Here is a 25,208-nt window from a genome sequence, read left to right as displayed (position 1 = left end):
ACTTGGGAAAGCAAAGGTCTGAAAGATGAGGGGTTTAGTTTTCCTTCCAGATTTTAAAGATTAAGAATTTACCGTATGTCGTTGGTCGTTGTACCTCGTTATGAACTTCAAACCCCAATTAAATTCTGCATTAAAACAAATGTAAGTCAATAATGTAAGTCAATTATATTTAAAATCATAATTTTAATAACAGAAATTTATGTTATCATATACCTTTGTTGTTGAAATCTGCAATTAAAAATTAAAAAAATTATGAGATTATTTAAACAAATGCTTAAATTGAAATATAAAATAATTTAAAAGCAAGAATATTACTTACCTCTTTCTTTCAAAAAAAAAAGAATATTACTAACCTTATATGTTGAAATCTGCAAAATAAATAAACACAACAATATTAGAAAAGAACATTTGTTTTATGCATGAATTCACAAATTTAATTTTGTTTTTATTTTTTATATAGTCTTGTATACATGAAAAGTATATTGTTATGCGTACAATATTCCTTGTATTTTTATGCATACACAGATTTGAATATGTCCATACAATTAAATTAGAAATTCACGAATTTGTTAAAAGAATGATTGTTTGATTTCTGTTTCTTTATGGTTATGTATTAAAATTTATGAATTATTATTATAAAAGAATTATTTAATTTCTGTTTGTATTTTATTTGCAAGGATTCATACGAAAAGTATACTTATGTGTGGGAGCGACTTGAAGAAGGAAGAACGGTGATGTGGTTCTTTTGAGAACGGGTTCCTTCTGGTTTTCTACTGAGAATCAGCGCGGCAGTAGATTTGCGATGGAGATGTTTTTTGATTTCTGAAAATTTTCTTCCTCTTCTGGTTTACAATGGAGATTTTTTGAATGTTTTTGGTTTCTGCAGTTTGAATTTTTTGTGCGTTTAGCTGTATTGTTCATAATTTGATAGTTTCATTTGGCAACTGTAATAATTGTAATATTTTCTTTTCCTTATTTTCATTTATTTCCTGATTTAATCCATCAATCAACACCAACTTAGGTAATTGAGATAAATAGGATTGTGTTATGTGGTAATGGGCCCATAATCTTGATTCTGGGCGTTACATTCTTTCAGGCAAATTAGGTCTTTAGTTAAATTAAACTGTAGAACTATTTGGGGGGGGGGTATTTTTGTCTTTTAACTGGGGGACACGAAAAGCAAAGTTACAAAAAAGACCTCAGCTGTTCCTTTATAGAATAGAGATACATTTTGATTTTTCACTGTACAATCGAACGAGGCTGCCAATGAATCTGTGGTATTTCCAAATAATTATGCACATAATAATTGCAGGTCGACGAGCATGGTTCTCCAACCCCGGCCGGCATGAATGCAATGAAGTACACGGAAGAAATTCAGTTAACCCGGCCGCGCACGGGAATAGCTTCGACGACATGGGGGCCGCGCACGGGAATAGCTTCGAAGACATGGGGGCCGCGCACGGGAATTGCGTCGACGACAAGAAACCCGTGCAGATCTTGTGCGCCGCCACCATGTCGCTGATGCAATTCCCGTGCGCGGACGTGGTGTCGCCGATGCGATATTTGTGCCTGATCGATATTTTAAAAGAAAAAATAACACTGCAATTTTTACTCCGACGTGGTGTTGGCCGGCTGTGCCGCGGTGTTTTACTAAGAAGAGGAAAACGAATTCTTTTGTTATTATTATTATTACTATTATTAGGAATATTATTATTATTATTTTGATAATCTTCTTTTGTTATTATTAGACAAGGGTATTAGAATAAGTAAAAATCTTTTATTTTAGTAATGAAAATGTTGTCAATATTATGCACCTTTACGAGCCAAGCCAAGCTAAAATTAAGGCTACAATTAAGGGTAAGACTAAATTATTTACATTACAAAGCAAAGATATATACTCACTAAAACATTACTAAAATAAAAGATTATTTAGTTTCAAAAGATTATTTACTTATTGTAGTATAGATTATTTACTTATTCTAATAAATTAGAGGGGTTAAGGGGTGAAGAGTGGGTGAGTGAATAGAGAAAGAAAAATATGTATTTTCACACATAAAATGCGGGCGTTTTTAGGAAAATGCGGGCGTCGTTTAAAAACCCCCTATATGTATGTTTAAGATTATACGTTACTCCGTATATTTTTTTTTATTTATATGTAATGTTAATTTAATTTCATATTTTTTCGTTTGTTAAAATTAATAATTGTGTTTGAAGGTGAATTTAAAATGGAGTATATGTAAAAGTTAAAAAAAGTAGGTAAGAGAAATTAACGACCTTGAGTCAAGATTGTAGATGCAAAATGAGATATTTAAGTAAGTGATATGTCAGTTAGTGGAATATGAGGTGGAAGAAGGTGAAAGATGAGAGAGAAATTATTTTACACTGATGCACATGGTCTAACGATGAAGAAGACGATGTAGCATACAATGAGAGACTGAATAGGGTAGAAGAAGATGTAGCATATAATGAGAGACTGAATAGGGTAGAAGAATTGGGAGGGGAGCGAGATAATGTAGATGAGAAAATCGAAAGGATTTCTAAGGAATTGAAGGAGGATATTGAGTCTCTTGGTTTTATCGGGAAAGAAACTGGACAAGTTAAGTTGAGGTTGAATGAACTCGAAGTTGATCAACTGTATACGGTGAATATGATTAAGATAAATAAATAAAGGATTGCTGGATGCAGTGGCGGATCTCTAACCAATTATTAAGGGGGGCCGAGGAAATTTTCTTGGCAAATAAATTAACATACATAGAACTACAAAAATAACATGAAATTTCAAATATGATTAGAATAACAATAATTATAATATAAATTGTTTCTACATTTCAAAAGATGTGTGTTACTTCATAATTTCTGTAAAAAATACAAGTTAAAATAATGTCCTACGTTCTTTCAACAATCTAAAATCATTAATAATAGACTTTATAAGTACTAAACGTTTTAGAAATTTTCCTCTCAATATAGATACCTAAGTTGTCTGTCCATTATATTATTTATATATAGTATGTACAGTTACTTGCTCCAAAATTCCAAAAAAATCCAAATACAATAGGCAAATTACAAATTGAGTTACGCCGTATATAATTGCTCTTGCTAGTTGGTAGCCTTGGTGCTTCTGCAATTGTACGAATAATGGGAGCCAAGGTTTACACCCTCCTTCTTAAATTAAAGAATTATTATTGGCTTCTCTCTAAAAAAAATTTATGCCAATTATAATTTCACAGAAGAACAAGCAAACTAGCGGAAAACACATTGGTACAAGCATATGATTAGACATATACATTCTATTACTCTAGTATAATTATCAATTACATTAATTGACAGATTAATTAAAGGAGCAGATTTGTTAAAGGAGCAAATTCTTTTTTGTTGGGCAATGGGGGAAGCAAAATTTCAGCAAAGTAAATTAAAATGTTATACTTCGTACAATATTACAATTTGGATTTTTCTATTGTGGTGAAGAAAGAGGAAAGTAAAAAGTAAGCCTTTTTGTCTGACATCCCAGCAAACCCAACCCAACCCACGTGAAATCAAAAATCTTGCTGAGTTGTATTTTTATTTTCTCTTTTATTTCTGTAGGTATGAAGGGATAAAATTGGGCTGCATTGTGTAAAAAATTCAGGGGGGGCCCAATAGAAAAATCCAACCTTAATTTTAATGTTTGGGGGGCCTGGCCCAGGCAGGCCAGACTTATAATCCGCCATTGGCTGGATGGTTTGATTGTAAGGCTAGAGTTTCTCCTCATAACAGTTGATGATCCAGTGATGTATGTTGATCCAGATATATTCTTGAGGTGCGGTGAGACTGCTCACATCAGCAAAGATTAGATTAGGGATTAATTGGCAATTTAGTATAATTAAGGATCTGAATGTGTTTAATTCTTAGTTCGATCTGTTGATGAAAATTGGTTAATTGCATGGAATTAAAACTCGGCCGTTCCATAACGTAACGGCCGTTCTGTAACCGCGAAAACTTGTTATGTTGTGGTTTGACAAAAGTCACGTCTTTCTCCCCGACTCGTCGCGTTTAGACGTTTTTTTCCTCTCCATTACACCGTTCTTTTTCATAAAGTGCTTATTTGTTCACATAATATAATACTCATAGATTTGGTTATATTGTGTTGAAACAATACTTTTTAGACTAAAAATGTAATAATGTTGATCTTTTGAGTTCAGACCACTAGTGTAGACGGGATTCGATCTCAGGTCTTAGGTGCCACCCCTCAAAACTTTACCAACTAAGACAATTGACATCGACTGTAACGATTGAATTATCAGATGAAAAAGTTGAGATGAATGTGCAATGTACAAAACGTAAATAGACAATCAACTTGCAAAATTATGCTGATCATAAATAATGTTTGAATATCCAACTTTTTCCACAAATTAGGAAAATCTTACTCCTAGAAAACCGATAAATACTACTCGTTCTATATACACCCAAGGCTCATTTAAAAAAGATGATATGAGAAAAAAAAAAAAAAAAAAAAAGAAAAAAGAATAAACCAACAAACCATACCATCCATCCAAGGCTTGCTTGTAATCTTGTTTGTATAAGCTAGCTTAATATACAAGTTTCCCCCCTCACTTTCTCGTGTAATGAACTCTAAATAAATCCGATGATAATCACCTGGAGAATCCTTTATCAGATAACTGAAGTTTCTGGGTAGCAGATGTTAGAGGAACTTCTTGACGTGCAGGTCGATGATCCTGCAAAGTTGCATAATCCTATGAGAATCAAAAGGTCTTGCATGCACAAGGTGTACAATAAATGATTAAAATTTTCTCTAACTTTTACACTGTTTTATCTAACTTTTATATTACTAAAAAAGAATTGATAAATAAACATTTTAAAGGGTTCAATAATTAATTTTATATATTATTAGCGATTTTGAAGAAATATTTTTTATTAAAATGAAAATTTTCAATCACTTAAAAAATATATAACTTTTACATATATAGGGGTAACTTTTAATCATTTTACATTAACTTTAACTTTGGTGTATAATATTTATCGTATCCCATGTAAATAAAAATTTGTGAATGAGAATAATGCAGGTAGTGGACAGAACTTCCACAAATTCTACTTAACTTTTTCCATTCAATTCACAACATTATTGTATAGCCTAAGTAGCAAGGTTGGTTTTCATATATGGGCATTGCAGGGTGAGTTCTGGTGTTGTCATTCTATTTCTGACTGACATGGAATAGAGGGGAACTTGAGAAACCATCTCATAAGTCATAAGTAGTCATAACCACACACTACTTGTAGATATTATCAGTTCCCTAATTCGAGAGAAGTTTATTCCTACAACGCACACCTTTGATAAACAACCTGTTAAGGCAAAAAATGGTGTTTGCGTTTGTACAGAGGACTAGAAGAGTTGTTGATTACTAAATGGAACCAACCATAAGTAGGATACTAGGACAAAAGATGGTTGTGGGCTGGGCTGACCCGGGGCCCAACCCGACAAAGCACGAAAAAAGCACAGCCCGACACGCATTTTTTGTTGGCCGTGGGCCTGGCCCGCATTTTTTGGAAAAAGCATGACATGGCCCGGCACGACAAAGCACGCTAAATTTAGTAGTAAATTGGAATTAGACACGACAGCCTGTGGGCATGGGCCCTGTTTTGAAGTTATCGGCCCGGCCCGGCCCGACACGAGACAGAGTGGGGTTGGCATGGGCCCGATCCGTTAAGGCCAACGTTCTGAGACCCGGCCCGGCCCACGGCCATCTTTACTGTAGGACTAGCGAAAAAAGCTTGCAAGGAAAAAATGGTTGAGATGCACAGACGAGATTGCAATTACGAAGTGAACAACCACCCTACCATCAAACTATACGAAAACTTGAATAAAAAAATAGGACTTACAGAACGAAAGGGAAACTCATCTGCCTCGAGCATATGCACAATCTGGCCCATCTTTGGCCGTTTACTGGCATCAAGATCTATACACCGCAGACAGATCAACAAGACCCGTTTTAGTGCCCTAGGTGGCGGTTGATCAGCAATTAATGGATCCACCACTTCTTCTGCACGTCGATTTGCTACCATTCCCTTGAACCAATCAACCAAGTTCATCTAAAAATTCAACCAATATCAGAGAAATGCAAAAACTTTCCACTTCCCAGCAAATGCAAACAAGAAACTATAAACAAACCTCTCCAGGTGGTTTAGAATAATCAACTGGACACCTTCCTGTAATCAATTCCATAAGAAGAACTCCGTAACTGTATACATCACTCCACTCACTGAGCATACCTGTGCTGGCGTACTCTGGGGAGACATACCTGCATAATCAATTCCATTATTCTTGTTCTTTTCCCAAACAGATCTTGGAAGATAAAATTATGAGAGAATGAATGTTAAAAGAAGTTGACGAACCCAAATGTTCCCATTACTCTAGTAGTCACATAGCTTGCTTCGGATCCCAAAAGCTTGGCTAGCCCAAAATCGGATACTTTTGCATTCCAGTTTTTGTCAACAAGGATGTTACTAGACTTTACATCACGATGAACAACCTTCGGTTCTAGTCCCTCGTGCAAATAAGCCAGTCTGTAGAAGAAATGAGTTACACACTGATAAAACATAGAGCAAGTCACAGGAAAATTGTAACAACAAGTCTACAACATATACAATAATACAAGAGTGATTAGCCATGAAAGTTGGATAATTATGTCATAGCTAGTGAAATACTACCTCCGTCTAGAACTAATAGTTTTGTGCTAATCTTTCATTAATTAGATGACATGTTTTCAGACAAAGGCCCTTTATGACAATTGAAAGGGTCAAAATATATCCTCTCCTCATCACTTCTTAAAACTAGTGGCATGTTAGTAAATCTAATCATAAGCCAAAACTGTATTAGGAACGATGGCAACTAGCTTATTTTATCTATCCTACAATGTTGGATCGCGGATGCCTTAACAGTAGATCCCTCCGTCCGAAACTATTTGCACCATTTTGACTTTTTGCACTATTCACATAATTCACTTTGACCATATTTTTTATTTTCCAGTATATGAAAACAAATATTATCTTGTAATATGTTGTTGGCTTCATCTTAATACATATTTTCAAAATATTAATATTTTATAAGTTTTTCTAATATATAGTTAAAGATATTAGTTGTAAAATTTGTGCATTGACAAGCGAGTCCAGCCAAAATGGGGCAAGTAATTTGGGACAGAGAGAGTAACAAGCTAGATAAGGGCAATGGTCTTACCCTTTGGCAGTTCCAATGGCAATCTTCATTCGGATATCCCAGGTTAAAGGGCTTACATCTCCGACATCTCCATGCAACCATTGTTCTAGAGTGCCACTTTCGACATATTCATACACAAGAATCCTGAGTTCTCAAACAAACAACATAATATAAGAGCAACACATTAGTCATTTACAACAGAACAATGAAAGTGAAGTTGAAATTGGCTGATGGAGTAGAAAGGGCACCTTTGAGACCCATCTGCACAGTAGCCAACAAGACCAACCAAATTCTTATGCCTTACTTTTCCTATGGCTTCGACTTCTACCTTGAACTCCTTCTCCGCTTGCCCCCTACAATTAGGCCAATTATGATCAAAATTTCATTCCCAAATAAATGTTTTTTGAAGACTCGTAGATTAAAGGAGCTACTTGTAGGTTCCGTTTGTTTCAACGGAAAATATTTTCGAAAGAAATGATTTTCCATAGAAAATAAGTTTCAAGGGAAAACATAAAGGGAAAATAATTTTCATTTGTTTGTTTCCTCCCATTTAGAAAAGTTATAAAGAAGAAGAATATAGAAGTTTAAATGAGATGAGAGAAAAGGAAATGTAAGGAATTAGGGTGGAAAATGCGTATTCCTTCTTTTCAAAGGAAAAATTGGTTTTTCCCTAGAGAAAGTTGTTTTCCACCTTAACAGAACAAATAGAGGAAAAACGGGAAAACCATTTTCCGAAAAAGTGTTCTCCGTCAAAACAAACGGAGCCATAGTCTGGTATAATCTATGTTACTCGGACTCGGGTACGGGTGTCGGACACGGGTATGGATCCGAGTGTCGGGCTCGGTAAAGTTAAAATTTCAAGACACAGGACCATGTCCTAATTTTAGACACGGGTATGGGGACATGGAAAAAAGTTACTAGAAAAATTAATAAATTAAAGAAAAAGAATTGAATACGTTTTCTGAAAGCAGCCCCATGCTTTAAACAAAAAACAAAGTGAATTTTATTCCTAACTAACAGATCTAGGGTTAATTGAAACTAGATTAGAAAATCTCTTAAAGCAGGGCTGACCAGCCATGTTTGACTGACCGGCCAAGGATCCGGTACGAATTCCATACCCGGATCAATGTCGTGTCGGGTCGACACGGGTATGAGCCCAAAAGAGGAGTGTCGAAGTAACACGGAGTATAATATTTAAAGCTGACAAATTATGCTGATATTCAACGAGAAAAAAAGTTAGTTAGTGGCCAGATAATATAGAACGGGAGTAATGTTCTTCGAGGGATCATTCAAAACGAGCACAAAAGGTTTAAAATGTCACTTGATCAATATTACTATAACGTCGTCTTCAATCTTCATAGTTGAGGTAGTTTCATTATCGTCACTAACTCATTGTTGAATATCATCTTCACAGGTGAGTTAGTTTCATTATTGTCACTTTCACGGATTCAAAGTATCAAAGGAGGTCACAAAATAAGGCAAGTGTTAGTAAATGCAGTGTCCAAATTATGGTATCTTTGATTACACCAAAAAGAAAAAAAATATGGTATCTTTGAGCACCCTGTACTACTCAAGAAAACATGCCATAAATGCACACCTCATTGACCCTTTTTTGAATTTTGAATGAATCATTAAAAGCAAGAAAAGCTCCACCATTTGAATTTTTTATTTTGAAGAACCATGTTTTGAATTTATAACATAAGGGAATCAATCTCACTAGTCAATACACATCAGGGTATTTAGGGTCTATTTGGCCAGACTTCTGAAAAGACTATTTTTGTTTCCTAGACTTAGAAGTAATTCTACCTAAATTGTTTTTAGATAAACACTTTTGAGAAATAGAATTGTTTGACCATAATTACTTTGTCACTTCACCACATCACAACCGTATCGGCGTATCATATAGGTCCCTAAGGCTACCGCGACCATGACATAAGGCCACGACAGGTCCAATCCAATAACATTTGCATTGCTTGCGAAAGTGATTTCATGACCTAATGAGCACTATGCCAATAAAATTATTCTATGTAACAAGCCATAAACTCCTTAAGTTTTCATATGATTAATCGGCCTATAAGCTTAATAAAGACCAATTGTCTATTGGTTCAGTGGTGACAGGGGTTGAAATAGGTAGAGAGGACAGTGTGTTCGAACCCCCGCAACAACATTTGGGAGGGGAATGAAACCTATCCACCCAGAATTTGCCCCGAATTCGAGTTAGCCCTAAGGGTGAACCGGGTGGTAATACCAAAAAATAAAAATAAAAAGCTTAATAAGAGTTTCATTAGAGTAGGAAACAAGTAATATTAAGATCAAATAACACATGTGTGAGAATAAATAAAAAGAAAAAGTACACAAAATGAAGTTTAAAAAAAAAAGTGAAAGCAAAAGCTCCAAAGCCATATGATGAATATGACAAAAGGGGGATTAAAGAGCTCCCAATGAACAATTTACTTTCTCAAATCCAAAGATGAACAAGATTACAAAAAAGGATCTAAATAAATATTTTGTAAAAAAAAATTATTTCAACCAACTTTTTAATTAAAAATCTCCTCATGAAAATAATGCAATGAAGTACTGACTGACACATGCAATTGCAAGTTGCACCGTTAGATCTAAGCAAAGCAAAAGAGTGCCCCATCATAGTCCCCAAACCGACATGATGCCTTTTAGCACAAACATGTAAAATCTCTACTACTAACATTTCCACACAACAAAATCAACAAATTATGACAAAAAGGCCCACTTAAAATGCAAAAAAAATAAAACAACATGATGATATTTTGCACCAAAAATTGGGAAATTTTGTTTGATATCATAAACATTAATACAACCAAATTCTTAAAATTGAACAAACATACCATTAGTCAACTAAATTAATTACAAATGGGGAGAGAGAATTCGAACATGTGACCTATTATATGCTTATATGCATGCTTTTGGTATTGAAGTACTTAATCGATTATATGTGTTATACCTCACCTCTATGCAATTATGTAAACATCGTGACACCATAATGCAAGTATTCTATTACCTTGGTTACCAAAGTGGAATTAATATCTTGCTATATTTAGTATACTAGAGCAGTATATATTTATCCTTTTTCTAAAAAAAAATTTGAAGATTTTACACTAATAACATTGAGTAATGCATAATTTTGTTTGTTAATTAATGTTTAAATCAACTTCACGTCTTCACTCCCATCAAAATTTCACACATTAACCGAAAAACTAATCAAATTCAAAATTTCAAACGACCAAAATCATAGAAAATTGTGCAAAAGAAAAACATACTTGTTGTTTAGAAGATTCTTGACAGCAACAATAGACCCATCTTCAAGAATACCCTTGTAAACAATCCCATAACCACCTTCACCGATTATATACTCATCGGAAAATCCACGTGTCGCAAGCTCAAGCTCCCTCAAGCTGTACCAACGCCCCCACCCAATATTAGGAATATCCGACGAGATCACCGACGCTTTACTTGATGAACTTCCGTCGCTACTTTCCGCCGATTTACTCCTCCCATTTCCTCCTCCTTTAACCAAAATCCCAATTTCCTCTGTTTTATCCCCCTTTAGAATCTCCCCCAAATTCCTTTTCACTCCATTTTTATCATCTATTAACCTAATTTCCGTCGAAACTAACGGAATTATACCCGAATTATGCCGCAAAAACACCCGATTTCGACCACCCAGTTTGTTTTTCCGTCTGATTAAACAGAGGAGAAGGAGAAAACAAGAACAAATCAGAATACCCACGAAAATTAAAATCAAAATGTAGAGTTTTACACCCATAATTGAGGTTGAGGCTAGTGTTTGAGTAATGGCTTTTTCTGGGTTGCTATCTTTTCCTGCATTTTCCGTCGCCATTGTTGATGGTAGAGAAAAGCTGAGGAAATTCTAGAGAGAGAAAAAAGAGGGTGTATTTTGATGTTGGTTTCTAAAGGGTAAATTCTTCTGCCATTGGAATTACAGGGGAAATCAGGTGATTTGGGAGGAGAGATAAAGAGATGGAGTCATTTAGAAGAAATCTCAGACTGGGAAAGCAACAACTGAGATGAGCTCAGAGAGAGAGACTATAGTGAGTGTGACTGTGAGGGAGCGGTTTCAACGGTTATAATAATGAAAGCTCTTGTTTTTTACTCCCTCCGTCCCGGAATACTTGACCTGTTTTCCTTATCGGGTCGTCCCTTAATACTTGACCTGTTTCTAAAAATGGAAATATTCTAACAATATTATATTATTTCTCACTCCACCCCTATTAACCCACCTATCCCCTACTCCATACAAAAAATAATTAAAAATTCAACCCCTACTCTCCCCTAACCCCACCTCTTAACCCACCTCCCACTAACTACATTAAAATAATACCCCACTATCAACTACTACCTACTCCCTCCGTCCCATAATATAGTGCCTGTTTTCCTAAAATGGTGTCCCTAAATGATGTGCCTATTTCTATTTTAAACCATTAATTTTTACTTTGGAAATTGTACTTTTTGACTTTTATTCAACCCATGTGCTTGATTTTTGTCCTTTTTAGGCCTATTTATTATGTATACACCTTTAATCTATAATTTATCTCTCCATTTTTGCCAACTAACATGTACTTTATCTTGAAAGTACAAATCATTATTGTTTTTATTATCAATGTTATCCTTAACCTTAATAACCGTGATTTTGGTCAAACGGGCACTATATTATGGGACGGAGGGAGTATTAAATTAAATAAGTCAATTCAAGCCCCTTAAACTCTGTGCCGATCAAACCGGGTCGAGTATTCCGGGACGGAGGAAGTACTTCATTTCCACCCCTTTTGGAAATTGCTTGGGTTTTGTCTCAAATCGACTTTATTAGGGTGTTACAAAAAGAGTTAAGCTAACAAATGGGGTCTAACGAGTAAATAGATCTGCAGGTCCCTAAACTTTGTCAAAAGGAGCAGTTAGGTCCCTCAAGTTTCAAAAGGAGCATTTAGGTCCCTGCGTTTGGATGGAATCCGCTGCTTTTTGTTTTCCGTCACTAACGTCCGTTAAAATGCATTTAAATTAAAAGGAAACTAAATAAAAGGCACTAAACGACAAAAAAACAGTTACATTTACCATTTACCAATAATTAAATAAAGGGAAATTCATTTCAGTTAGCTTTTTACAAAAATATAGCCGTTGAGGCTCTCAAAAAACATAGTATTTATTTATTTAACATTCCATGGCAAATAAAACACTTAAAAATTTTGTAGAACGTGAATTATGAATTTTGTTACAATTTACAATTAGACGTTGCACTTACCGATATGTCCAGTATTTCATGCTCCTGAATCTAATTTATTTATCAAGTTTCGATGTGTGTTCAAGTCCGTCTAATTAATTAAATAAATGAACATAAACGAGCTTGTTCACGAGCTGGTAACATGAACGAGCATGTTTGTGTTCAGATCATGTCCAAACTGATTTGTTTAATGAGCCTCATTTTGTGTTCTATCTCGTCTCAAAGCTAAGCTCGCTCATCAGAGTATTATTTAACGAAATTCAATTAATGGTCATACTCGTTAGATAAGAGGACGTAAAAGAGCTTCGTCCGAGTAAGGTAATGAACCTTAATACGGAGTATGTGTTCAAACTAGGCACATATACGGAGTATGTATCCACTGTTCTGGAAATTTAAACATTTGTATTAGATACAAGTTGCATTTCAGACGCACTATATTTAATTTGGTCTTCCTTGGTCTACTAACTACTCCTAAGTATTTAATGAGGAGCATTGAGATGTGAGAAACAGCTTATCTTCCATTGGTCTTCCTTGACTATATAAACACAAGGGGGTTGGCTTAAAGCATTACAACAAGACTATATTTAATTTGGTCTTCCTTGGTCTACTAACTACTCCTAAGTATTTAATGAGAAGCATTGAGATGTGAGAAACAACTTATCTTCCATTGGTCTTCCTTGACTATATAAACACAAGGGGGTTGGCTTAAAGCATTACAACAATATTCATCTCTTATATCTTGGTTTGTATTCAATACTCCATATATATTTCTTTTTCTACTCAACAACCCAGTTTTTTTTCCTTTCAATTCATCACAACACAATGAATATCTTCTTAACCATAGAAGATTTCGTATACAAATATCACCCCCCATATCAGAAAATAAAAATTAGTCATAAAAAAAACACGACCGTAGTTTCTCTGTCTAAGTAGCCTTCCAATGTCATGCTTCCATGACCCCTTGTTGAGTCATTCTCAAAGGGGTTGTGAATGTTGGAGAATCCTGAAAAGCAGATCATCGAATGGTGAGGAAATCATTTTTCGATGAAGTGAAGCTTGGGTTCGACAAAGGCGTGTTGTGAAGGGATCCACCTCGTGGGGCCTCACCTCGAGAGTTCTAGATCATGGCCATCAAACCAAGGCTTCAAGCAGTACATGAAACGAATGGATGGCATGTGAACAGAAGGTACGCGAGGCAGTTGGTCTGTATCCCAGCATGTCTGTATCCCGGGCCGAACAAACGTGAGTCGGATCAAATTGTGCATAAATGGTATCCGTTACTCGGTTGGTCTTATGTTATGGTTCAAGTGTATTACCCTTTTGAGGATTGGGTTGGCAACGGGTATTTACTAGCCTTGTACAGTGGGGAAGGACCATTGTCATGTAACTAGATTATCCTTTATTAATATATGTTGTGATTTTGTGTTTAATAAGTTAAGTGTAAGAACTATTTGTAATCAGTTTTGATGAAATGTGTATGGTGAAAAAGCAAATGAAAAGGCTAAGGAACTTGAAAAAGCTAAGTCAAAATCAAAAGAAGCTATTTTAAATCATTTATACACATGTAAATTGATTTCCCTTTATTTAAAATCAGTTTTATTATTATTTAATTGAACTTAACGGAAAATGTAACGGTGTTAATAAAAATAGCTTATTCCATCCATTTTGAGGGACCTAAATGCTCCTTTTGAAACTTGAGGGACTTAACTGCTCCTTTTGGCAAAGTTAAGGGACCTCCAGACCTATTTACTCGGGGTCTAACCTTTCACTTTTTTTACCGTTTGGGATCTATACCTTTTATTTTCACCGTTTGGGACCTATACCTTTTATTTTCACCGTTTGGGACCTACTATTCTTTTTCCGGCCAAATTTAACCAATGCACAAAAAAGATTAGCTCCTTTGGTTAAAAGTTTGAGTTAGGATTTTTTTATTAATCCTTCAACCCACATTCATTGGAACCATCATCATTGCCGTTAAAACTGTCACCCTCACCTTCATCCTCACTGCCACCATCACCAAAACCAACCACGCACTAGTACACCACCCTCACCTTCATCCTCACCGCCACCGCTGTCACCAAAACCAGCCACACACCACCCTCACCAAAACCATTCAGTTAAAAAAAATGCCTCAAACAAATTCTTACTTGTTAAAATAACCCTTCAAGTTCATCTCCTTACCCAAATCCATTAACGCACAACCCAGTCTTCATTTCGAAACCCAACCAACGCAATATCCGCCTCCCAATCCATTCAAGAATTGATAATCAAAACACCATTTAACACTACCAACACCAACACCCATTGAGTAAAACCACCATTCAACACCCACTTTTTTTCCTCTCCTCTCCAAGATTACCCGACAATTTTTGTCCAGCAATCTCAATTCTACCCAACTAAGGAATTAATCAAACACCTCGTCACTTCTAAAATCTTTATTTTTGTTCTCTCAAAGTTCTGTGCCGCATTTTTCTCTACAGTTCGCTGCTAACATGGAGTTTCTCCAGCTTGGTTTTAATTAAGATGCCTAAATGATCAGAATGTTCATCATCGTAAAAAAAAGAAATGATAGGATTTTAATTCTTGAATTGGGGTGTTTGATTGCGATTGAGGAGAGCAATTGAAAAAGAGGAAGATGACTGATAAAGAATGTCCAATGATTTTGACCCATTAATGAATACATGAGCAGCAAGGATTGAATCGCTAAATAACAGTGGGAATGTCATTTTTGTTTTTTTTCTTATGAAGTTATTGCATTAAAAAAACATTTTAGATAGATTAACCACAGGTGAGTTAAGGTTGAGTTAAATGGCTGGAAAATGAGAATGAGGTCCCAAAAGGTGAAAAAAAAAGGTGTAGGTCCTGAATGGTGAAAAATGTGAAATGTTAGACCCCAAACATTACCTTAACTCGTTACAAAAACAAATCCTTTATATATTCTTCATATCAGATTTAGTTGTCACGATTACAAATTAGGGTGTAAGTGGATTGAGAAAAGTTTCAAGTCTAATTCAGTTCAGTCTAAATTTGTCGGACTTGATCGGACTTTAAAAGGTTTGGATCGAACTCGGAGTCAAATTTAAAATCAAATTATCCTTTTACTGGATTTGGGCTCAACCTTTTGGAGTCCAAAATTTCAGTTAGTCCAAAATTTCAAATTTATTTATGTATAATTGAGTCTAAATTTGACGGACTTGATCGGACTTGAAAAAGTTTGGATAACTCGGGTTCAAACTTTTAAGTCCAATTATCCTTTTACTAGATTTGGACTCAACTTTTTGGAGTCCAAAAATTCAATTAATTCAAAATTTTAAATTTATTTGTATAAACACATGTAATTTTAAAATTACTGTAAAAATGTTATTTTTGGGTCTTTGTGTACTATGGGCAATAAAAAAACAATTAAATATTACACTCCATGTAAAGTCACAATCCAAAAATATTCTCTCACCCTCCTTTTCTTTCACTTTCTCTCGTCGGCTACGATGGTTGATTATTGAGACTTAATATATTTTAAAATTTACGTTTTTTAATGTTTTGGCTAAGTATTTAGATGTGTAAGACATATTGTTATTTGCTACTCCCTCCATTCCTAAATGATCTTCCTTTTTGGAGTTTGGGGTGGAAAATAAGAAAATGGAATCTTGTAATGATTGGGTGTAAGAGAAAGTAATAAATAAATGAAGGAAAGTAATAAAGAAATGAATGAGAGAGAAGACATTTTGTTTAAAGTAATAAAAAATCATAAAAGTGGGGTTGGGTGGGTGAATGGGGAAATGTGAATAAATTAAATAAGGAATGATGAGGAAATTTATGGTAAAAAGTCATGTCCAGAAATAGAAACAGGAATATCATTTAGGAATGACATTTATAGAAACAGGAAGATAAAAAAGGAATGGAGGGAGTATTATGTATACCGCTTAACTGGATTCTGATTATTTATTTCCCTTTAATTTATGAAATAGTGACATGTAGTTAGTACGTAGTAGGTGTTAAAGTATTTCATACCCAATATTCATTACTCGTAAATTTTATTTTATGTGTTAGAAAAGTTAGCCTGTAAGAGGATTATTTGCATTTATGTTCGAACCACTTGAGTTTAACATTTTTTAATTAAAATATAATTTTTTGTTTAAAAAACGGATTGATTGGACTGAATTCCTAACTTATTTTATCTGGAAAAAAACTTATTTTTTCTAAAATAAATTTATTTCTGTGTAAAAATGTCTCAAAAAACTTATTTTTTCTAAACTTATATCATATAAACTTAACTTAATTAATCTAAATTTAACTGAATTTAACAGTTGATCATGGTTTTAGAGTCTTAAGCAACTCAACATGTGCAGTCGTATTAAAACTGTTGTAAACTTGTAAATCTTTAGTTTTCAAACAAAATGCTAGTGTCAAATTCAATGTGACTCATGACCGAATAGTCAACAGGGCTAATGGAGCCAAGGAGGTGCGACTGGAGAAAAGGACGAAAATGACCTTGATGTACGTGTATGCAACGGGGTGATGGTCCAATTAACGGGTACTAATATATTAAAAGGTGTTGTGAATAAAGTTATGTGTCACGTAGAACTCTTCTAGTTACGTCACGTCATCCAATCACCAAGGTTATGTAATGTTATTGACAACCATAAATCAATATGATAAGGCTCGAAACACAAGACCTCCAGTTTGGAGAATAAATCTCATTACCATTTTAACCAACCACTAATTGTTGTTTATTCATGCACATTAATTTTGTAAATGCACGTAAACATGAAGTCTAAAACAACTAAATCTTTATGTTACCTTTTATTTCCTATGGACTTTATTGGAAGAAAATAACAATTAAAACATTAGGAAAACCATGAACTAAACATGATATCATAAATCTCATAAGCATCAACTATATAAATGTCTGACATGTAATTTGGTGTTTATTAATTTGAATCACTTAGCTCCACTAGGCAATAAATTAAACAAATTATAAGATAATCTAATGAAAAAATTACTTCGCATGATAAATGAATACGTGGTGTACATGTGTGTTGATGAATTTAATGAATCTTTTCACTTTTATGCATGGACTACATGTATTTTGGTCAAACATATAGATCTGACGAAAAATCTCAAATTTTAATTATTCAAAGTAGCAACCGGAGCATCGCCGAGCCAAACACTAGTTATGAGATTATGCCATGGGAAGCAAATCAACTCTTGTCTCTTTAACACGTGGCATGGGCAAATATGGTCTTTTTCTAACGGCATACTCCTCTTGCTTTTGTGGTTGTATCTTTGTGGTCTTGGACTTCTGTATGTCCCAACCTTGATGAAATTCTTGACAAATTAAATATTTACATGTATGGCATAAACTATTGACATGTTAACAACGATTTGTTTTATACAATTCTAAACTACGTATTTCAATTGTCTTCCTATGATATTGATAGCCTCTTCCATGTTCAATCATTTTAAACCAAGTGTGTCTTGGCCTAGTGGAAAGGATTCCACCTTTTAATCAAAAGAACTCTCACTAGGGGTACTTTGAAGGAGTGTTCCCCCTTATCACTCCCCCTACTCTTAAAGTGTCTAGCCTGTTAACCCGGACGGGTTAACCCGTGCAGGGTTTCGACCCGATAGGGCTATTCATCTTACCTAGAAAAAAAAAATGTTCAATCATTTTACTTTATAGACCCAAAAAGATAAATTTACAATTTAATTAATTTTAAAGTGTGGATGAGTGAGAAGGGAAGTAAAATTATGAAGGGAGAGCATATTTAAGGTTTAACATTAGGCTAAGGAAGTGTTCAACGATAGTATTGGGGTAGTGATTATCGTTTTGATTTAGTATTTGGTAATGTAGCGGTTTAGGTGGTAGAGGTAGCGATTGGGTAGGTTTTGTCAAACTTTAAAATTAGCAGCGTTTAAGGTAGTAGGGTAGCATTTGACAAATTTATAGTGAAGTTTTAAACAATATTCTATATTTTATTTATTTTTCAATATGAACCGTTACTTTTATCGAACACTCGTATTAGTTAACCGTTACTTTGACAGCTAACAATTAGAGCATCTCTAATGGTAAGCAAATTGGTAAGTTGCTTTCATATGCCACATCAGATTTTCAAGCTACTATTTTTTCATGTATATTTTGCTCCAATGGTAAGCAAGTTGCTTAAAATTTTTTAACATTTTTTTAAAATTTATTTTTATATTCAATTCACATGTTTATCAAATAAACAAATTTTTCCGTTCTTTTTTTTCCCAAGCTAATTAGCTTTGTAGAGCTAATTTGCTTAACTTGGCTAATTGTTCATATGTACTCCAATGGTTGGCTAGTAGCTACAAATTTTATGAAAATTGCAAGCTAGTCCTTATATGTAACCATTGGAGATGCTCTTATCCGCTATTTTAACCGCTTCTCGCTACCACTAATTTTTCCAAACAGAGCCTAAAGACATCGTTGGGATCTTAAATAAATCATTCAATGAGTTGGTTTTTTCTACATGATTACATGTAGTAATGTTCTAACGTGATCAACTGAATTTGTAACTTCTCATGCCATCATATCATACCTTATTTAAGTTTTTCTCACTTTTAAAATGGATAAAAGAGTGTAAATTGCTTTTTACCAGAGTCGTCGTCGTCCCCCCCTCCAAAAAATTAGACAAAGGGTTCCATTAACTTTAACTTCTTGTGAAAATTCGGAAAAATCTTTCATACCAACTGTGGTATTAATTAACGTCTTTACTACAAAAGATTTGTTAGAAAGCTACTGAACACCAAACAAGTTTTCTACAGTAAGATAATTGAATATTGTATCTTAGGATCACTACTAGACCAAGACCATTGAAAAACTTATGTTATCCTTTGATGAGTAATTGATACGGAACAATATAATCTTTCATTTTGACGTTCATTCTTCACTAATAATACATACATTCATTATTCAGACAAAATAAGTCCAGCTAAGTTCAGATAAAAATAAGTTTAGAATAAATAAGTGAAAATCAAATGAATAGAATACACCTTTATCTAACTTAACTGAACTTATTTGGACTTCTTTTGTCTAAAATAAGTTAAAATAAGTTAAAATAAGTCAAACCAGAACAGAGACTTACATAGTTACAGGTAGTCGAAAAATATCAAAATGGAAAAGTTTGGCTTAATGGTCAAAACCTATGGAAAAGATGTGTGTTAAGAGTACTAGAATTTGTAGACAACAACCAAAAGTTAGAAAACGAAACAAGTTTTCTCATTGAATTCCATGTTCATTTTACATATGTACACATAAGTGGAATCAATACATCATACCACAATTTAGCTCATTATTTAAACAGAGTTTTATCACATCTATACAGGACATTCGAAACAGGAAAACTTAGCCAGTCCAGTCAACTACGAACATAACCATAGAAGAAAGCCATGAGCGAAGAATTCTACGAGAAACCTGTTGTAAAAGACGATGGCCGAGTTGCACGCCGAAACCACGTGTTGAAGGCCGTGATTAAATGGGGACTGTCTTCTGAATCTCGGGTAGAGAAACTTAGGCATTGCTGCAATAGCTCTTGTGCATCGTCCATGGGCAACGTTGAGATTATCCTCAGAAAAGTTTCTTCAAGCTCTAAATATAACGTTGTAGGACTATGAAGAACAGGCTTATGACTCGGAAGCACAGGAGATGCATTGTCTTTGCATACAATAAGCACTGGAAGCCAATCTTTCACGAATTTCATTCTAACCTAAAAAGACAATCAAGGGGAAAATAAAATAAAAATCATCAGGACACTAAATTTGCACACAAAAGCTATACGTCTTAGAAAGGGATGCATCGTTCTGACCAGAAAAGGGGAGGAACGTGTCCATAAATGAACATACTAACATAAACCAGCAGAACCAATTGCCTGTTGGTTCAGTGGTGATTGAGTCTGAACTTGGTAGGGAGGACCCCGTGTTCAATCCCCCACAACAACAATTGAGAGGGGCCTGAAACCTAACCACTAAGAGCTCGCCCCGAATCCGGATTTTCCCTAAGGGTGAACCGGGTGGTACACCAAAAAAAACATAAACCAGCAGCGCACAAAGCATACAAGACTGTGTACATGGAAAATCAACTACATGAAACCTACAAGTTTACTTGAATTTCTGGATAAGTGTTCCCAAAGGAGATAGTAAATTATGCTCTCTTTCAAGTTAGTCTAGGTGTTCTGTTGGTAGGTTGTGTGTTCATCTTTGGTAAGTAATAATAAGTTTATTTGCCAAAAAACAAAAGTTATGCTCTCTGTCAAAAAGTCTCACCAGAATTTTGCGCTCTTCTTTTATAGGCCAATTATCATCCAAATTTCTCATCATCAGAAATTAAAAGTTCCAATTTCCCTAATCCCTATCCAGCAGATTATAAGCTACTTATTCAAAGGAATCAACGTACAAGGATGAAATACCATCAATATCCCAGGTTCAACTTCATACTACAATTATCACATTAAGCAAACAAAAGTTCCAATGTCCCTAATCCCTATCCAGCAAACTATAAACTACTTACTCAAAGGAATAAACGTACAAGGATGAAATACTATCAATATCCCAGGTGCAACTTCATACTACAATTACCGCATTAAGCAAACAAAAGTGCAAACTTAACAACTAAGTGGTAACTAAGGCAATAAAAAATAAGCTTGTAGTATATCTCCTATCACACTGAAGCCATACAAATCAACCAAATTAGTCCATTCATACAAAAACACCCAATATTTGCGAAGTACAGATTTCCAAATGATGAAAAGCATCACTAAACAAGTTTGAAAAATCCCCATTCAAGGCATTCATGCACCTTCACTTTCACCTCCAAATTACAATATCAATCATATACGTCATAATTAATGAACGCGGCTCGACAATTCACTATTTGCTAACTGCAAACTTAACCGATTTAGGACAAAAAGCATAGATAACCAAGGTCTCAAAATTCCCAATAATCTTTATTCAAGTACTTTCACCCGTGTATAATCGTATCACAATATTAATAACATAACGCTAAACTACTATCATAGATAACAAACACTAATTTAAAAAACATTGCAATATTGCATCAAACACTAAAATCAAGCATAAAGAGTATATACCTGCCGAGCAACCAAAATGTTGCCTGAAGCCACGGCATTTGCAAGTTTCGATGTACATTTCAAGACAACCGTTGGAAGCCCAGGAACGATATTCCTCCAAGCATCATCACGAAACGCCCTCTGTAAATCAGCAGCAAAAGAATCCTGCTCACTCCACTCCTTAACCGCCATATCAGCAACTCGAAGCTCAATCATCCTCTCCACAAGCCACAACAAGTGCTTGCCATTAGTCAACGCAGTATGTAAATTTAACCTCTGAATAGCCTCTGTCTCAGCATGATCGCCTCGAAAATCCGGACTCGAGTACTCCTCCAATGATCCCTTCACTACCTTCAAACTCATCAGAAAAGCCTTCTCCAACACTCTCCGGGCTGAATCAGTTGACGAGAATTCCCTCAACAACCTCGCAACAAACGCCTTCACCGGTGCCAGATTCGGATGATTCTGCTTAGCAGAAATCAACAGATTGTCCAGCATTTGTTCACATGAATCCAATTTCGATGTCGAAACCCTAGCTAAAAGCTCATTCGATTCATCCTCACTCAAAAAAGGAACCAAATTCAATATCTCTTCTTCCTCTTCCTCACTCCACGGAACAGCTTCCAGAAACTTCACACATTGTTTCACCAAATCATCAAACAACAACTTCATCGCAACAGGCAAAATAGAAATCGCCGTAGCCGCGGAATTAATAGCGTTTGACAAGTCATCACTATAAAGCAATCGGAGAACAATCAAATGAGCACTAATCGAACCTGATTTTGGTAAAACCGCGAGATTCGCCTTCTGATAATTCAACCTTTCCCGATCATCATCGTTTTTGCTCCATCGATCAGAGAACAAAGCTGAGAAATACTTCGCCCTGCAAAGCGCGGAGGAATGAAGGTAGACTTGAACATCATCGGATGAAGAATCGAAGGTATCGGCGACGGAAGAGGGAGAATCGGAATCGTAGAAGAGGCGGAGGAGGATGTCGGCAGTGGAAGCATCGTTGAAGCCGCCGGAGATGGGAGTAGAGAGAAATGGAACGGAGGAATCAACGGCGGTGGCAACCGAGGGGGAGAGAGAAGAGAGGCGGGTGGAACTGTTGATACGGTGCCGTTTCTTTGGGATTGGGCTGCTGTTGCTGTTGTGCGGGAACATTTGGGGAATTTGGAGAGAGAAATGTTTGAGCTTTGGATATAATTTCTGTTTTTGGAGATTTTAGTGAATATTATATATTTATAGTGTTTGTACTTTTAATTGGGGGGAAGAGGGAAACGAGATTATCCACAAGACCACTTGACACTTGACAGGTGGAAAAGGTTGGCGAATGATAAAAATTGTGTCACATGACCAACTCAACCAAAAATTTAAGCTGATGGTTAAAGTCCAAGATTAGTTTTATACTCTATCACGCCCCCTCACATGAAAGCCCTTTGGGCTTGAAGTGTGGATGCAGCATAGGCTACCTCATACCTAACGCGAAATATTCCACTTTGAAATGAGGGGTGGATGAGATTTGAACTCGTGATCTTTGCATCACGCTGGCTCTGATACCATGTCAGAGAACCAATGTCAAAGGACCAACTCAACCAATAGTTTAAGCTGATTGTTGAAGTCCAATATTAGTTTTATACTCTATCACGTTCCCTCACGTTAAAGCCCTTTGGGCTTGAAGTGTGGATGCAGCATAGGTCTACTCATACCTAGCGCTAAATATTCCATTTTGAAATGAGGGGTGGATGAGATTTGAACTCGTGATCTTTGCGTCACGCTGGCTCCAGTGGCGGATCTTGACCATTTTTCTTAGGGGGGCCGATTCGAAACGAAATTGTACTTCTTAACATTCAAGCCGATGCAAATCAATATTACATCCGTTTTTTTTTGTTCGACTTGTTTACTATTGATATGGCTAAAGTAAAAATGTTTGACCGTACTTTGTGAGCTGTACAAAAGATACATAGGAGATGTCATTTGAGATCTGTTAGATTTATTTCAATATGTATTATAATAATATCAAATTTTTATACTTTTTACTAATCTACGATAAAATATAGGATTTTTTGGATAAAACCACCTTTTATAGTTGCTACTTTTTAAATAACCACCTTATAAAGTTTTTTTTTTAAATAACCACCTTTAATTTACAACGTTAATGAAATCACCACCTGTTTACAACTTCCGTCAAAAATTACGTTTAAGGGGCCCACTTCCAACGGTTTCTTTTACCTTTCCCTCATTTCTTCCTTCCTTCTACCTCCATTAAACTCGTTCGTCCATTAAAGAGACCTTGCTCGAATTTTTTTTCCCAAATACCCCCAATTTAATTCATTTGTCTTCGAATTTTTCTAGTAATTTTAATTAGTTAACAAAATTCGACAATTTCCCCCATTTATCAATATGGTACGCGTAGTGAAGCGAATAATTTGTGAAACTATGAAATTAGGGTTCTTCGTATGTAAAATTTGGGGTTTTTTTAAATTTTGGGTTAATTTTTTTTTGCTGAAACTAGAGGCTTGTATACTATCTCCACAGAAGCTCTACATTGATGCAGAAACTATAGTCAATGATGCTTTGGAGCAAACTGGGAAGTGGGAACATGCTGAATTACTCAGAACCAGAGCAAAACTCGAAATTTCTAAAGGCAAAACTAAGATTGCTATACAGATGTACACTCATGTTCTTGCAGTTCTTCAAGTTCGTAAGAAAAGTTGTGGCATTAGAAAATTGTTTTTAGAGGTATATTTCTCTATTGTTAATTGACTCCATATCATTGTGAATGTCCACATTTCTATTCTGGCTAGCTTCAAATTAATTTGATGAATGTTCACCGAAAATAATGCACAAATCCAAACTCTTGGTTCCCAAATTAAATATTGTTTTAAGAAAATATGCATTCGAGAAAAATCGTGAATTTGAAAGTTTCATGAATTGTCTGCTTTGGTTAGGTGCCTAATGAAATGATAACATATTGCAATTATGTTGACAGAGGAAGGAGCGAAATAAAAGCTTGGAGGTGGAGACATGGCATGACCTGACAAATTGATTAAATGAGGGAATTTGGGGGGGGGGGGGGAATTGAGCAAGGTCTCTTTAATGAAGGAACAAGTTTAATGGAGGAAGAAGGAAGGAAGAAAGGAGGGAAAGGTCAAAGAACCGTTGGAAGTTGGCCCCTTAAACGGAATTTTTGACGGAAGTTGTAAATAGGTGGTGATTTCATTAACTTTGTAAATTTAAGGTGGTTATTTTAAAAAAAAAAATTATAAGGTGGTTATTTCAAAAATGTCAACTTTAAAAGGTGGCTTTATCCAAAAAATCCTAAAATATATTAACATATAAAGGTGTGGAATGAAGACCGCATATATTGCATGAGTGGAACGCAAGAAAACACAAGTATTTCAACTATAATTTAAAATAGAATCATTATAGTGTTATTTACCTTTCATTTTTTTTTTTTTTTTGACATAAGCTAACTAAACCAACATTACGGAAACGTACAAAAGCAAATTAAATCGCGGGAAGCCACATTTGCCAGATCATGAGCTTGAGTCACTCGTTGTCGCTCCACCTTTTGAACACTGCACCAAGAGAATTGCTTACCTACGTCCTTGATTTCGTCAATAGTCCATCTTATATGCAGTTC

General features: G+C 35.2%; 2 protein-coding genes across 2 annotated transcripts; both read right to left on the bottom strand.

Annotated features, from left to right (window-relative positions):
• Positions 1-4,333: 4,333 nt before the first annotated feature.
• On the bottom strand, positions 4,334-11,327 carry LOC110777449 (probable receptor-like serine/threonine-protein kinase At4g34500). The gene is made up of 7 exons (XM_021982052.2): positions 10,501-11,327; positions 7,456-7,560; positions 7,229-7,351; positions 6,388-6,558; positions 6,164-6,293; positions 5,875-6,084; positions 4,334-4,712 (listed from the first exon to the last, which is right to left on the bottom strand). Exons 1-7 carry the CDS (start codon positions 11,079-11,081, stop codon positions 4,629-4,631), a joined length of 1,404 nt encoding a protein of 467 aa, XP_021837744.1. The 5' UTR covers positions 11,082-11,327; the 3' UTR covers positions 4,334-4,628.
• Positions 11,328-19,694: 8,367 nt separating this feature from the next.
• On the bottom strand, positions 19,695-22,783 carry LOC110777442 (BTB/POZ domain-containing protein At3g05675). The gene is made up of 2 exons (XM_021982045.2): positions 21,584-22,783; positions 19,695-20,203 (listed from the first exon to the last, which is right to left on the bottom strand). Exons 1-2 carry the CDS (start codon positions 22,724-22,726, stop codon positions 19,901-19,903), a joined length of 1,446 nt encoding a protein of 481 aa, XP_021837737.1. The 5' UTR covers positions 22,727-22,783; the 3' UTR covers positions 19,695-19,900.
• Between the last annotated feature and the right edge of the window lie 2,425 nt (positions 22,784-25,208).

Source organism: Spinacia oleracea, chromosome 4 (genome assembly GCF_020520425.1).
Source record: "Spinacia oleracea cultivar Varoflay chromosome 4, BTI_SOV_V1, whole genome shotgun sequence".
In the NCBI taxonomy this organism is placed as follows: domain Eukaryota; kingdom Viridiplantae; phylum Streptophyta; class Magnoliopsida; order Caryophyllales; family Amaranthaceae; genus Spinacia; species Spinacia oleracea.
This window is presented reverse-complemented; position numbering and strand designations above follow the sequence as displayed.

Excerpts from the sequence above, each read along its gene's own strand:
- LOC110777449 (XM_021982052.2), bottom strand. The coding sequence starts at position 11,081 with ATGGCGACGGAAAATGCAGGAAAAGATAGCAACCCAGAAAAAGCCATT. Across the intron at positions 7,352-7,455 it reads TGTGCAGATGGGTCTCAAAG|GATTCTTGTGTATGAATATG; the intron begins GTGCCCTTTCTA and ends TTGAGAACTCAG. Across the intron at positions 6,085-6,163 it reads ATTCTAAACCACCTGGAGAG|ATGAACTTGGTTGATTGGTT; the intron begins GTTTGTTTATAG and ends TTGAATTTTTAG.
- LOC110777442 (XM_021982045.2), bottom strand. The coding sequence starts at position 22,726 with ATGTTCCCGCACAACAGCAACAGCAGCCCAATCCCAAAGAAACGGCAC. Across the intron at positions 20,204-21,583 it reads ACATTTTGGTTGCTCGGCAG|GTTAGAATGAAATTCGTGAA; the intron begins GTATATACTCTT and ends TTGTCTTTTTAG.